Source organism: Sinohyriopsis cumingii, chromosome 8 (genome assembly GCF_028554795.1).
Source record: "Sinohyriopsis cumingii isolate HCF-2022 chromosome 8, ASM2855479v2, whole genome shotgun sequence".
NCBI lineage: Eukaryota > Metazoa > Mollusca > Bivalvia > Unionida > Unionidae > Sinohyriopsis > Sinohyriopsis cumingii.
This window is the reverse complement of record NC_142968.1, coordinates 57,996,488-58,013,460: the sequence shown is the minus strand read 5'-3', so window position 1 is coordinate 58,013,460 and position 16,973 is coordinate 57,996,488. Positions and strand designations below refer to the sequence as shown.

Genomic DNA, 16,973 nt, shown 5'->3' with positions numbered 1-16,973 from the left:
ATTAATTAATATGTGTATGTCCACTAAAAGTGAGATGTACTTTCTCATGTGAAGGGGTGATGTTACGTAAATGAACCGGTTGCACATCTACATTAATGAAATGGTTCTTCTATTTCTTACAAGTCTGATGGTAACATTCTTAAATAAGATAGAAGCATCTTAAACGTTGAAATACCAGGATAGTTCTATGTAGGAAGACTTACAAGGGGTACAAGAAGCAGTTGAAAAATAATTACAATTCATCACTTAAAATAATTCAATGTAAGAGTGTCCAGGTTAATATGCAAGTAGTGGTATGTGGCGATTTGGGGCAGAAATGGCACTTGGGGGCATAAGGGGAATTTAATGTGAGAATAGCACTTTGAAGCATAACTGGAATTTAACATTGGAATGATACTGGGGGGGATATTGGGAAATTTACATGGGAGGGACACTTGGGGGACAAGGGGAATTTAGTATGGAAATAGAACTTGGGGACAATGGGAAATTCTAAGCTAAATGTGTCATAAGTTTAACATGGGAGCAACACTAGGGGGTCAGGCACTAACAGTGTTCTAAGTGGATGACATCAATTTGAGCTACATAGTAACATTGTTAGAAGAGGCTCACCTCGGATGACAGACACGCTTTCTAGCAGGCCGTGTGTACAAGGTACTTGCTGCATAATGACTATATTGTTGCATCCGAGATTTATAAAAAGCATTACCTAGACCTCAAATTATGTTGGCGGTGTTCGTAACTTTGCATAATTGTGATGATGATATACATAGCTATAATCAAGGAAAAATCATTACTAAAATGGATGTGACTAAATCTAATGCTGAAGTTAAGAAATTGTTCCAAAATTTGACGGAGACTAAAAGTAGCCAGAAACATTAGAGTTTATGGGTTTAGCCTAAAACTAGTTCCAAAATTACAAAAACACCCCTGTCTCAAGCAGAGAATGGGAAAAACTGTAACATTAATACTCAAATCGCGAGCCTAAAAGTAGGAATAAAATTCCGAAACTGTACCGGACTTTGATGGAGACTGGAAGTTATCCGGAATTCTTTATTTCTTTTAAAATTGGTCAAGACTAAAAGTAGCACTAATATTTCGAATCTATACAGGACTTTAGAAATAGCCTTAATTTTTTTTAATTGGCGGAAAATAAAAGCAGTATTAAAATTACCAAAATGTCCCAGACTCTAGTGGAGACTGACAACGCTTGGTGTGACTTAAAAAATTGCACTAAAATTCCGAAAATTTAGCGAATGTGAAACTAAACTGATAACTATCCAGAATATTATTGGTGAGTTCTCATAAATGGCAGAGACAAAGCGTAACACTAAGTTCTGAAATTCAATATAATATAGAATAGACTGAAAATAATCCGGAAAGATTTAACCAAAAAAGACTAAAAGTAGGACTGAAATTCAGAAACTCATGTCTACTTTAGTGGAAAATGAAAAATTGTCCATAACATGTTCTGATAAGGTGGAGACAAAAAGTAACACCACATTCCTAATCCAGCACACCACATATACATTCCAGCACCCGTTTTTCAGGACTGTCCAAGCACACCAGATATACAGTCCAACACCAATATTTTTAATACAATTCACTACCTACGTTTGATTATAATCCGGACCAATTATCAGAAGATGGGCGTATTGTGTAAAAGAAGAAAGCACACAAATATACTTTCCAAACACACCTATATTATCCAACACCCCAAATACACAATTCAAAACGCACTGTCTTAAAGAGAATTCAAAATAAGGAGAAGAAATCTCACAAACTATCCATCATATCTTCTCTACCATCCATCACCCCATGCACATACAGACACACAGAAACACATAATCCAAAATACACCAATTTTTGATGACTATCCAAACACCTCACATGTACAATCCAGGACCCAAAGTTTTGTTGACTATCAAAAATGTATTATGGTCTACGGAAATTTAACATGGGAATAGCTAGCTACTATCTAACACCCCATACACACAATCCAAAATGCCTAGTCTAGTGTCCCCACAAAAACCATCAGAAGAAAGGGTGGGATTAAAACGAAGGAGATGATATCGCACAAATATATTATCTAACATACCAATTATACCATCCAATACTCCATAAACACAATCCAAAACATCTTTGTGTAGTCTTCACACACCAAGAGTTGAAACCAAAGAAATGAAAGCCATCAAACATACTATCCATCACACTATCTTTACTATCGAAAATTTCATATATACTATCCAAAACGCCTTGTCTAGTGTCCTCAAGACAACTATCAGAAGAGAAGTGTAGAATGAATAAAAGAAGGAGATGACATCTCACAAACGTGTTATCCAGCACACACCATGTACCACCCAACACCTCATACACTATCTTAAACATTTGTGTTAGCATAGAGTTAAAAACAATTAGATGCAATCTCAGAAACATACTATCCAAATATACATGCACCATCCAATACCCATAAACACTATCCAAAACACCATGTACATACACCATAAAACATCCAATAGACACACACTTACACGCACACGCACACATACATGAACTCCAAAGCGTCTTGTGTAGTCTCCACACATTAAATATAAAAACAAAATGGACGGTTTTGAAAAAAAAACTACACGTAATGAAATAAACATACTATACATCATACCACCTCTACCATCCAGCACCCCATACATATAATCCCAAAAATATTTGTGGGGTCTCACATGACAACTGTCATACACAACGGAAAAAAGCTTTTGAAACAAACTACATGTAATGCAGCAGACATAATATCCATCATATCACTTCATCCAATGCACAATCCAAAACCATTTTTGAGCATAGAGTTTTATAACAACTAGACGAAATCTCACAAATTTGCTATCACACGCCACCTACAACATACAATACCTCATGTACACTATCCGAAACGTATATTAGTAACACAGAGTTTAAAAGAAAGAGCTGAAATCTCAATAAAAATACTAGCCATCACAATCTCTATACCATCCAACAAGCGACACACACACACACTAACTCCAAAGCACCTTGTGTAGTTTCCACACACCAACTATCAGACCAAACTGGGAAGAGTTTGGAGACATACTATATACTATCCGTCACATTATCTCTAAATTCCAACACTCATACACATTCCAAACCGTTGTGTTAGTATGGAGTTGACAAAATTAGATTAAATCTCACCAAGATGCAATTACAGACCACTTACACTATCCAACACCCCATGCACCCTATCCAAAACGTCTTTAATTCGCTTAGAGTTAAAAGAAGGAGATGAAATCTCACAGACATAATTTCCATTACATCACATCTACTATTCAACACCCCATACACACCCTATTCGAAATGTCTTGTGTCAACTTAGATTTGAAAAGAAAGAGATGAAATATCACAAACACACTATCCATCACACCACCTACACTATCTAATACCCCATGCAAATATCCAAAATCCCTTTACCCCATCATGGATGAATGTGTATGTGCGTGAGTGCATGTGTGTTTAAGTTACAGTATAGCAAATCAACACAAAGAGACACTCACGTTTTGTTCAGTATATTCCCTACATGAGTATAACAATGATAATTTCAGAACACATCACAAAAGTCCATTTTCCTCCTTCACTGTCTGTTTCTCTTTTCATATTGCTTCAGTGGTATAGGCTCGTCCTTGTATGTAGTTTCTTCTTGAGGTTTGGGTTCCTTTGATTAGTTGACAGGGATGGATTTTTCATGTTATTATGACCTCTTGTCTTCCTCCTCTTGATTCTCTTGTTTGTTCTCTTTTTCTTAGAGCATACTAAAGACCAGTGTTCTTTCTCCTGACAATGATAACAGGTTTCTTGACCTATGTTCCTCTTTTCTCTTTTGATTCGATCGGTCCAGAGAATTCTAAATACGCACAAATTGTTGGCAGCGATCGCTGGCATAATTTTTGCTCAGCAAAGTTTGAACACAGTAAAACATTTTTCATCAACCTCGGGATTGGATAATAGCAACAAGTCATTCTTGAGGGCAATCTAATGAGTCATAGAATTGTTTGAAGCAGTGGCTGCTAAGATCTCTTCATGTCTGGAAAGTGCCTTCTAAATCTAGCCTAACACATTTTTTTATGTACACACACTTGTGACTTCTTTCTTGCCACCATCTTAAATAAGTATGCACGATGATTGATCTGACGGATCCAATGAGGGAACTTTAAAATATGCTGTACCAACCCATCTTGAAACTTCTGCATACGTTTATTCATATACCAGCTACTGTATGGCGTCAAAACTGGGTGTGTTTTAGATTGTGTGTGTCTATGTCTGTTTGGGTGTTGGATTGGTGGAGGTGATTTGATGAATATTATGATCTGTGAGATTTCAGCTCCTTCGTTTAAATTCTACGCTAAGACAATGCATTTCGTGTATTATGTATGATGTATTGGATGGTATATGCATGTTTGGAGAGTATGTTTGTGAGATTTAAGTTCCTACTTTTAAGCTAAGATAAGGCGTTTTGGATTTTGTGTATGGGGTGTTAAATTTTATAGGTGGGTTTGGACAGTATATTTCTGCACTTTAACTGATTCCTTTACAAAATACCCCTATCATCTGAAAGTTGGTGTGGGATTTTAGGTACTACACAATGCCTCTTTGAATTGTGTATATGGGGTGTTATAGGTGTGTTTGGATAATATATATGTGCGCTTTCATCTCCTTCCTGTACACAATATTCCTATCTTTTGATAGTTGGTACGGGATTTTGGGAACTACCCAAGGCATTTGGGATTGTGTATATAGGATGTTGGATGGTATAGATGGTGTGCTGGATAGTATATATGATATTTTATGATATTTTAATCAAAAGTAGTGCTAAATGGTATTCAACATGTTGGTGTTTGATTGTATATCTGATGTGCGTATATATACCTAAAACGGTTGCTGGAATGGATATGTGGCTTGCTGGATTTGTAATGTAGTTTTACTTATTGTTTCCACCTTTTTTCATTTGTTACGGACAATTTTGTCAGTTTCTACTAAAGTCGGTATGAGTTTCTGAATTTTGAAACTACTTTTAGTCTCGATATTTTTTATACATTTGTTCCGGATTATATTCAGTCTCCGCTATATTCCGTTGCAATTTCAGAATTTAGTGCTATGCTTTGTCTTTGCCATTTCTGGCAACAAAACAATTGTGGATAGTTAACAGTCTCCGTGAAATTTTTTTAAGTAACGGTCATATGAATATAATCTTCCGGAGTTTTCTCAGTCTCCACTAGATGCTGTGAATTTTTGGTAATTTTAATACTCTTTTAATGTTTGTCAATTTTTAGCAAGTCTAAGGATATGTTTTAAGGTCCAATATAGATTCAGAATATTGGTACTACTTTTAGTCTTTTAAAGAAATTCTGGATAATATTCAGTCTCCATTAAAGTCCGGTACGATTTTAGTGATACTTTTAGTCTCGGCGATTTGAATATTAATGTTCCAGAATTTTTCAGTCTCCGCTAGGGTTCGGGACATTTTCGTTACATTAGCATTTGTTTTAATCACATCCTTTTTAGTTTTGGGTTTCGTTGATTATAGTTACATATAAGATCATTACAAAGATGCAAATTTACGAACACCGTCAATATAATTTGAGGTCTAGGTAATGTATTGTAGATAAATTTCGGATACAAGAACGTCGTCATTATGCAACAGTACCTTGTTCACAAGGGGTGTTAGATAGCATGTGTGCCACTTCTAACAATCTTATCTTGTAACCAAAAGTGAGGTCAACCACGTGTAACACTGTTAGTGCCTGACCCACATGTGTCGTTTCCATGTTAAATATATGGACACATTTAATACAGCATTTCTCGTTGTCCCTGATTGCCATTCCCATTTAAATTCCACTTGCCCCCCAAATGTCATTCCCATGTCAAATTCCCGATATGATCTCAAGTGTCATTCCCATGTTAAATTCCCCTCGTACCCCCAAGTCTCTTTTCTGTTCCAAATCGCCATAGCACAACTTGTGTTCAGTACGTCATGATTATTAGGATACGTATTGACTTGATTAAAATCATCTTCTGCAGTCTCTGATATAGAGAAAACTAAATGAACACACTAACAATTAGAGGAAACCATACAAACACTCATACGATTTGATTATCCTGATTTCAGTTGCTTTTGCACTAAAACATAGACAGTTCCAAACAAGCAAATTTCATGCGAGTGGGTGCCGTCGACATTTAAGTATTACTTTTTAAATTAATTAGGAAGGTACTGAAATGCATGTACCATAAAATATAGATGAGTAAAGCTAAACTTACCAACATTTTGACTTTTAAGAAGCAGAACTTTTGTATCGCCATATCGGGATTGTAGTAATACCATGAAAGGCTTTCCAAATATTGGTTAAGTGGAAGTGCTGTTGCATCCAATTCATCCTTTACACCGAGACGAGAGAAGTTAAACTGATAATTTGTTGCATTTGCTCTCATACAGGTGTCGCGTTCTTTATAGGAAAACACGGGCCCCCGCCTATTGTACACAATACCGAAGTTTAGCACGGTAAAATTAATTTCTTCATTTCTTGATTGTAGTTGGTACGGGTAACCAATATGTTGTAGAATACTATCGTTCCTTGAATCCGCATACAGACGGATTGAAATAGTGCTGGCAGCTTTTTCAGTCACAAATATGACTGCTTCATCTCTGCATCGTGTCAGCACACAAGCTTGGCCATACTGATCAGTTGTTTCTTTTGAATACACAAAAATGGCTTCAGAATTTCTTTCTCGGGTTAGCACGGTAACGGTTGCCCCTTGAACTGCTTTTTTAAATTCTGGTGTTTGGAATACACCAACCCGTACCAGACAATCATAAAAATTGCCTGCAATGAGTTGTGTGGCGGTAACATTATTGTCCTTTATTGTAAATACTTCCCTGGGTTTTCTATTTGTTTTTTGACAGCCGATCTCTCCGATGAAAGCCCATCCTATTCAAAATAAAGAAATAAGTAAGATCATGAAATAAAATGCACACATACAAATGACATCCAACCAGCTTTAAATTTCACAAATAAATGTAGTCTAACATTGGCATATATCGCCAGTGTTTTTGTCCTAATCAGAGAAAAGCATTAGTTGAATAATCAAACTTTGCAAACATTGAAAGAATAAATATGAATAAACAAAATTATTTAAATTAGAATTTCATCTTAAAGCCGTTATTGCTAATTTCTTTCTGCACATCGGTTTTGTTTATCATTGAGTAATGTAAGCATGTAATATATATATATATATATATATATATATATATATATATATATATATATATATATATATATATATATATATATATATATATATATATATATATTCCAGTCTTTGCTAAGTACAGCCGAATCTCTCAGTATATATATCATTATGCTTTGTTCTTAACATAGTTGATTGTAACATTTCTAATTGAATCAGTGCGGTTTGACACGAATTTATTCGAAATACGATTTCATGACGGAACTTGAAAATAGAAAGCAAGAAGGCGAATAACCAATTATAAACATTTCATTTGCTTTTTGCTCACTTTCATTTCTAACAAGAGTCCCTCGAATATACTGAAGCTCTACTGGTCGAAATAAATTTGAAAGAATTCACAAGAAATGCGATATTTTTCTCCATTTATTTATTGAAATGCTCAGTGTTGAAATCATACAGATATTGTGGAGAAAATCTAAGAAATCAAAATCAGTATAACAAAATACTTTATTATATGTTTTAACGTGTTCGCAAGATAAACATGCTACAAATCTCCTTTTAATGGCCTTCGATCTTAAACCTGACGTCATGACATTTGCATCTAATACAACAGACGTGTCATAATATTTCTCGTCGTACAATCCCCGTGTCATTATGATCGTAGGTTTAGGAGGAGTGGCGATAACAATATTATGATGGCTCTATTACTGTGAAATCAGCGCCACCTACAAGTCATCAGAAATCAGAAATCTTTATGTGAAATCCCCATGTCAGTATAACCATCCTTTACAGCAGTAGTAGCAATAATATTATTTTAAGATTGCCGACATGAGGGACATATTGGATGATCGAGGAGTATAATATAATTTAGGAACAACTAACTCTCAGTATACGGCCGTTTGCCACGTTTCATGACTTTCCTCTTTGTAGTTTAGAGTGAGTAGAGATAGCAAATAAGTGAAGTTAAATGGAATAAATATATTCCTACTTATAGAAAATTTGATGGAAATATGTATTGGGTAACTCGCGTACTGAATTGGAAACATATAAGTAAGGCCAAATCCACCGCAAAGAGTTAGAAACAAACGAAGTCCATAAATATGCATGAATTACCTGGTATGTTCATATACGAAAACCCACATATATACATACAACCATTTAAGTCAGCATAGCAAATGCAACTGAACTAACTATAAAAAATGAGCGTCAAGAACCTAACTGTATTTACTTCGTACCATCTACCAACAGTATATCTTAACTTAACAATGATGGGTAATATTGTAACCACCAAATACAAATGTCTACCTTGGGTGCAAGAGTACAATCTCAACAAGTAAAATCAGAAGGTAAACAGAACATGTTCTATACTGCTAATAACATCACGTCTATTTATGTCTTTGTAGGAGCTTCACGTGGAGAGAGACAGACAGACAGACAGAGAGGTGGGGTGGGTCTGAAACTGCTGTCAATGTATATGGCAATGAGGAGTTTATTTAATTTTAATTGCACCGCCTTCAGAAAACGGAAATGTATGATTTTTGCCATCTCGCTGTGACCTGTGTGTAGAGTTTATGTAGGTCCAAAGGACAGTAATCAAAAGCGTGAAATGTACAAGGTAAAGAATGCAGATGGGGCAAACAATAATTTTTAGTTTCAGATTAATGTGTATTAGGTCCCTTGCCTATATAATGGAACAAAGCTTGAAAAACGAAGGTGGATAAGTTTCGACATCGTGCAATGTGTTTTTCTCAGGGGGCAATGAAATACACAGAATAATAAATTATTTTGGCACAGAAAAATAAACTATCAGGTCTAAAATAAAGGAAACGAGCGAAAGCAATGATATTGTAAGAATATGGCATGCGATTTTGCCGAGAGCTGTTTGTTCAATATGTGTAAGCTGTTTGGGCATTCGTAACATCGGGGTTCATCCATCCCACGATACATTATTTACATTATAATGGAAGGTGGTGGAAAGTATGTATGTATGTATGTATGTATGCATGCATGCCGGCAGGCAGGTAGGTAGGTAGGTACCAGTGTTCAACGACATTTTTAGAACAATAATGGTCACAGCGCGAATGAAAGGTAAATTTTTAAAAATGTTAATCGAAACAATTGGAAGGTAAACGCGAAACCTTGGCAGACACATCCTTACAACTCAATAACACTTCATAAGATAATCCCTTCCAACGTCACGTCAGCACAATAGAGGCTATCGTTGGGAAACTTTGTTATTTTCCTCTGTTAGACTTCCAACTTTTGTGTTATTTTTATCATTTTATAGCATGTATGCTGATTTTTTTTGTATTTCCCGTTGTTTCAAAATCCTCTGAAATACGGGATCTATCAAAGCATAGGTGGTTAGTTAAGTCAGTGTCTTTCAATATTTATATACACTGCAAAGTTATTTCTTGAATATTTCGTAACTATAATATAATTTGCTGGCCAGGTACAGACTAGACAATTTTCAAAATGACCATTGCAACTACTCTTCTACTTTAAAGTCTGCTCCAATGGAAGTCTTGTTGAATTTAGTACATTAAATACATGTGTATAGTAGAAATGACACTTACCAATAACGCCGAAGAGAAGGCAGTAATGAGTATTTCCCATTGTTCCTTTCTTTTCGCCACTGAAGATATGTTCACTTGCGTAAGTTTATTATCAAATGCGTCGGGATGTGGTGCTGATAATGTTTCACGATTTTAACTCAGTCATGACATGAAATTGACCTTTTCTTTTTCTCGGAGACAGTGCCACAGTCAGTACCTACTCGGACCAACTCGGCTATTTCTGTGAGACCAAAATATGTATCGGATCTATGTGGGCTAAGTAAGTAAGTCGTAAATTTAGTCCGCTAAAAATGTATTCGCAAAAAACGAACCCGAAATCTATTCGGAACACTTCGGCTATATCTACAATTTGATTGATCGTATGATTGATCAAGAAAATGCAAACACAAAAAATTAAGTGCATTCACAAAGTCTCAGCCAATCATTTATTTGTAAATAGCAGAGCTGGTCCGAATGGCAGTTGGATTGACCTCGAAGTTGCGAATTTAGTCAGTACTGTAATATCGGTCTCTGAGTTTTCGTCTACTCGCAGTGATTATATGTACATCGTTAAAAATAAAATTTGGGTTTAAAACTTTGTTTGTGCTCGTGGTTCAAACCAATAAACAACTACAGTGGTTCATGATACATAACACATTGTTGCATCGCCGACCCAGAATGCAAAGTTCAGCGACTGAAAGAAATCTGAGTGACTAGAGATAGTACATTAAGCTTTGCGTTAAGTCAAAGTATGGGGAAAAAAGGAAAATGAGAAAAGAGTTGTTAACTACTTAGTTAAACAGAACTATTACCGAAATTAGCGTTAACTTGTGCTGAATGTATCAATGACTCTAGCATTAGAGAACAATATATCGAATATCAGACGAAGTGAGATGAGAGAGATGGGTGAGAATAATTAAAATTTGACTGAGCAGTGGTATAGTGATTGATGTCAAGTTGGTTACTTATTCCTTATTCCTTATTCCCGATTGAATAAGGAATAAGTAACCAGTTACCGATTGAATAAGGAATAAGTAACCCAGGTACTTATTTCCGAGTCAACTATTTATACTTACATTTGGTTACTGATTCCTTATTCACAGCCAGCTGGGTATTCATTATTTATTTATAGTTCCATAAATAATTGGTTATAACTTCTTGAAGATTAAAAGCCCTTCAGGACATGGATTGGTGATATTATAACCCAGTTAGAGAAATAAGAGTGCTCTTTGGTGCCAGCTATATATAGCTGACTAGGGTCTCACTTCTAAGTCCTAACCAGCTCTATGTGCTGGGATGGGGCTAAGGAGTGTCAACAATAGGATATTGATAGGTATACATAATTACTAATTTGAAATAGGATTAATTAGTTGTGTTAGATGTATGGGTCGCGTCCTGTTTTGCATGGCACGAAATATTAGTATTTGTGTTCGAAAGCTCAAGTAAACGTGAAACTACAAAAAACTATACAAGTGTGAAATTGGAGATTACTCTTATGTGGTTATAATGTGCTTAGATAATAATTATTTAAGTATCTACGGGTTTAGTAAGCCCTCAGTTGACATCGAATATTGTCTTTAAGCACTTGGAACTGGGTAAACAAGCATACGGGTAGGTGTATGAAACACGCTCAGTGTGAGGCAAATCTAATAATACTTAGTACGAATTAAACCCGCACCTAAATGATTTCGATTGCAATTTCTGATGAACAGTTTCTATTCAGGAATCTGTTCCAACATAAGCCAAAGCCATTGAAAGAATTTGTTTAACCGATTTCCAGAAATTGGAGCTACATAAAGGAGGTGGGTGGGTACAGCAAATGCGGCAAGTATATAATATCTTAATTATACAAGTGGGCCAATACGTCTCCTCTTTAAAGACATGGACTTTTCACTGACATTTTATATCTAGGTGGTAGTGTCGAGCCACGAAAGAAGTCCTGATGAATATCATTGAGAGGACTCAGCATAAAAAGGCGACAACCTATAGGCACCGGGTATAAAAAAGACGCACAATCTGGATCGATTAAAAAAATTGTTATTATTGAACCCCAAACTAGAATATATCGATTTCAACGCCTCTCTGAGAATATCTAGTTAGGGATATCTTCCAACTGTATGAAAAGTTTTAAGAAAATTCGTCGACCCGATTTCTTGGAATCGGGAGATGAATATATGATAGTTGTAAAAAAAGTACATTAGCAATTTACCTCTTCAGTCCATACCTGGTTCCTATAGTTCACCAATAAAACGACATAGACATTTATTATTGTTCAATATCTCCTAAACAAATATATCTTTGACTCCCAAAAGCATTTTTAACCGTGTTTGTCTAATGGAAGCGGAAAACGTAAGAGGGTCTTTACGGATAAATGCAGTTATTAAAACAGTTATAATGTATGAGCCGATTGCAACCAAACTTCGCAATACTTGAACCCTTACTCGGAGAATTTTGATTTCAACCCCTGTTTAACAGTCGGCAAAGAGTAACCAATCCCAACAGTAGGAAACCTTAGAAGAAAATTAGTCGAGACGATTTCAACGTTTTCGTGGTTAAATAAAAGAGGTCAAGGACACCACATGCGATCAGAATATTATAGTTGTGCGGGCCTCTACGTCTCCTCTTTGGAGAGCTCTGACAATAGACCTTCCTTGATATTTTATATCTGTGCGACAGAGTCCACCCACGAAGGAAGTCCTGACGAATATCGTCGATAGGAAACAACGATGGGTACAGGATATATATATAAAAAAAACGATTAAAATGTTCAATGATTGTATCCAACTTTTGCGCTAACTGAACCTGTACTAATATAATTTTGATCACATGGTTGATTTTGGGAAGTCGGTGTCCTCAGCCCGACTAATTAGCCAATTGATAGGGCAAAACATCACAGAATGCAGTGTTTATGAGATTCCAGGATGGATGGTTTTATTTTAAAGTGAGTGCAGGTCAGGGTACCATAAGTGTCCCTGAGTAGGCCGTATTAAAACCTAACCATATATAACGATTATGTGAGTGCATGTGCAGTATTCGTGATGGATGACATGTACATTGTGCAGTAGAGAAACTGAGAAGGGACGGTTCCGTTGTCTGGAGACGTCTTGTGTTGTTGATATAAACGTAGACATGGTGGAAGGTTATAGGTGAAATGTGGCCTAAAAGCATAATTTCACTGGCCCAAGGATGCGCAGGTAAAATAGTTCCCGGTCTAGGTGAGTGAGTTATATATTTTCAAGGCGTGAAATTCTACCGAAACGTTGCGGAAATGGTAGCAGGAGAAAGAGTACAGCTGTGAAGTTGTGGCGAAATCAAAACAAGGGGCGCCATAGGGGTTACCTCCTATGAAAAACACGCAAATGTCAATAAACGGTATTAATAGTCTGTACTCATGGAAACCTTACTTAGAGGATTTTGATTTCGATGCCGCTTATATTGTTTTGAAGTAAGACCCTTTTCGAACAACGGACCATCAGTCGCTCTTATACTTGAACAAAGGAAAGGTCACCAATGCAAGATTGGTGCGTTGGGCGTTGTCTTTGCAATCGTATAGTTTTCGGATCGAATCGATTCGAGGAACGGAAAAGGTGGGTGCTGATTTTTTAAGTAGGGTGTAATTAGCAGATCATTTTCCTTCAGTATTCAATTTGGAAGTTTTAACAATTGTTTATGTTCACATTCCGTGATTTTTCTAAAAGTGTTACCACTTTTTTTAGGGGGGAGGTATTGTCACGGAATTAAATTCTTTTATTTATTGAATACATGTACTCGGGTTTCGTTTTTTGTTACAACGATACCCGAGGATGATTTATGTATATTGTGTCGTATTTCGAAATAGTGAGTTCGGTTCATCCCATGCCGCCCGTGCGAAGTGCTATCGATGGGACGAACCAATGCATACAATGCACAGACTATGTTTGTGTATAAATTCTTCACCGTACGTTAGTTTCTTTACAATACGGAATAGTCTTGTCAGCCGGCAGTCTGCTTCAAAAACTTGCACATCTTCAGCTGTCGAGGTATGTAAGTTTATTAATTTCTAGTTTATAAGCTATAATTACTGTACTACCACGTTTATTTTTTAATTTTTGCGATGTAGCTTTGGTTTACGAAGTATAATGCACATATTTCTATTCTCGTTTTCTACTTAGCAAGGGATTTATATTAGTAATGAAAAGCTACATTTTCTCAAAAAACTTTAATATAGTAGGATTCTTATCGAGCAAGATTAGGTATTTTTTAACCTGTCATTTTGTAATTATTGTGCTGATAATGTAATTTTTTATAACGTACCGTGTATAACGGCATTACGTTATTATGCCCGTGTCATGTATAATATACGTTATTGGATATATTTTCAGCTGTCTGTGACTGGAACGTCTGTGACCGAAGTGTCTGTGTCTTTGACCGGAGTGTCTGTGTCTCTCTCTGTGACCAGAGTGTCTGTGTCTGGAGTGACCGGAGTGTCTGTGTCTAGAGTGACCGGAGTGTCTGTGTCTGGAGTTACCGGAGTGTCTAATGTCCGGGGTGTCCGGAGTGTCTAATGTTCGGGGTGTCCAAAGTGTCTAATGTCCGGAGTGTCTAATGTTCGGAGTGTTCCGTGTGTTTCGAAGTGTTCCGAGTGTCCAGAGTCTGTAACAGCTGTGAAGCTGAACTGTAGCAGCCTTGGAGCTGAAACAAAGTGTACTGATGACGGACTGTCTCCGTACATGTAATTTGTTAGCCGTGGGCTAATTTTGGGGTTCGTAAAACCCAGCGTATCTTTCGGGACTGTACAGATAAGTTGTATATCTGTCCCTCTCGATGGCTTTTAAACAAGACCACGTAATGTGCATTGAGACTGATGGTGTGATGGGCTTTACTTTGTTGAAACAAATTTTGAGTGATGTAAATGACACTGGCATTACGATGATGCCCTTTGCGTGTAAACCAAAGTTTAATTTCTTCTTCGTCTTCTCCTAACATGTCGTCGAAAATGACCAAATGGGTTTGACAGGAGTCAGACACGATTGCATCGTCTTATTTAGGAATGCCTTCCACAAACACGATGGAATCGCCTTGACTTTCTCGCAAGAGGCTGTACGCCGATTGCCACTCTTTGTAACACCACACGATGCGTTGAGGTGGACGATCGATCAAATGATGTTTATGTTCGATCAAACATTTGACAAATTCATTCGGTTTTTCCTGAACCGCTAGGTCCAGCAATGAGCATGTTAAAGGGATGGCGAAGATACAAAGCCTCCCAGCCGGCACGATCTAAGTGTTTGTCGATGACTTTGACAGTGGAGGAAGAGGGAGCAGAGGCAGCAGAGGTAGCCATAGTGTCAGGAATGTCACTTGTGGCACGAAAACAGACAAGACAAGAGTTTTTATACTTTTTTCAGGACACGTTTACTGAATGTTTTAAACATGAACACGAAAGGCAAAAATGCATAAAAGCCAAAGGATTAAGTACAACGATCAAAGGCACATGAAAACGATCAACGTGGAATAGAAACAAGTTTCTGTACAGCATGTTTTGGGTAATGTTCTGACCAGTTCAACAGGGGGTAAGGTCACACAAGTGTTCTCCCGAAAGGGTCTTTCAGGAATGTCCACGACATTCGTGTCCTGAGTGACGAATTCTTCTTCTGGTACTGTCACTAACACAGGTTGAAAAGTGACTTTTTTTCTTTGGACGTTGAAAGGAAGGATTACAAATCTCGAGCATACTTGGCCACTTCTTGGGTCCAAGCCTCAAAACCCCCTTTTTTCTAGGCACGTACATCTGTCCAGTTGGGGTGTAAGTCACAAGCTACACACACATCGTCATACACATCTTCGGTAGCTAAAAGTTGACGAATCTTTTTTTCCCGTAGAGGTCGAGAAGTATCCAAATAAAAACGCAAGGCTTTGTGCAAAATGAGTCTTCGTGACCATTTAAGGCCATTTGGGTGGTAAATACTTTTCGTAAAGAGTCCACAAGGAATCGGCTGGTAAAAGAAATCCAAGAAAACAAGTCAGTAAGACACACACCACTTGTCGACCCAAATTGAATGGAAACAGTTCTTGTAATAATTGAAGGTAATGATCCACAGTTTGAATATGGTCATTGAGTTCCTTCCACGGAATCTGTTCAATCACATGTGATAAAAGCCTTGGCATGGCAGCCTGTTTTTATACTCTTTTTTCGGATGCAATAAATGTACTTTCTGCCTAGAGATATTCGTTTTCCAGTAGGGAATCCAAATACTCCATGTGCTAACCTACACTCCAAAGTTCGTTCTACAGTTCGTTCAGAAGTTTCCTCTTTCTCTAAACAGATGTTACATAAAAGATGTTTGTAATTCTTCAACTTTTCTTCCTCAATTCGTTGCAGTAGGTCTATCTTGAAGTAACGAAAAACATGAACATGTCGATCGTTTGCGACCTCAAAGTGTTGAACAATGTCTGACCACTGAAACAATTTCTGACGAATCATTTCTCTTATAGCATTTGGGTACCAGTGGTTAAACATCTGGTGACGTAATGAATGCAATTGTTCTTTACGTTTCACTTGAATTTTTACCAGTGCTCGGTAAATCCGTTCTCTCAACTCCACAGGCAAGCCACGAATGTTCTCTTGTAAAGTATACATGGATAGGTCATACTAAATCCACTTTTGTCTGTCACATGAAATGTACTGTCTACACAGACATGATTTTACTCCAGTAGCGAATCTAAAAGGTTCAATTACTAACCTACAGATCACAGTTCGTTCAGCAGTTTCCTCTTTCACTAAGTTGACGTTGCGTAAAAGAAGTTGGTAACTCTTTAACTCTTCTTAATTCGGTGCAGTATGTTTACATTGTAAGAAATAGAATCATAAATAAGAAGCCAATCCTTTTTGGGGTATCTGATGAAGGTCTGACCAATGAAACACTTTCTGACGAATCAGTCCTTTTATAGCATTCAGGTACCAATGATTCAAACACCGGTGACGTAACAGATGCAACTGTTCTTTACGTTTCACTTGTAGTTTGACCAGCTCTCGGTAAATGCGTCCTCTCAACTCCACAGGCAAAGCACGAATGTTCTCTTGTAAAGTATCCATTCAGGGATTACTGATATTGTCCTACTAAAGGTAAATAGTGACAAATGGGAGACCATCGAGCATGTTCCAGGTAAGCTGAATCTTGCGGTTCCCAGTGGTGAAGT

At 37.0% G+C, this 16,973-nt stretch overlaps 1 protein-coding gene across 1 annotated transcript in view; it reads right to left on the bottom strand.

Moving 5' to 3' along the window:
* The window catches only part of LOC149793601 (uncharacterized), a 35,694-nt gene extending 25,725 nt beyond the window's left edge, over positions 1–9,969 (bottom strand). Inside the window, exons 1-2 of the mRNA XM_089966434.1 lie at positions 9,816–9,969; positions 6,313–6,980 (exon numbers count right to left, since the gene is read on the bottom strand). Coding sequence (XP_089822560.1) covers positions 6,313–6,980; positions 9,816–9,855 — 708 coding nt within the window. The 5' untranslated portion in view covers positions 9,856–9,969. The remainder of the gene's footprint in view (positions 1–6,312; positions 6,981–9,815) is intronic.
* Positions 9,970–16,973: the final 7,004 nt, after the last annotated feature.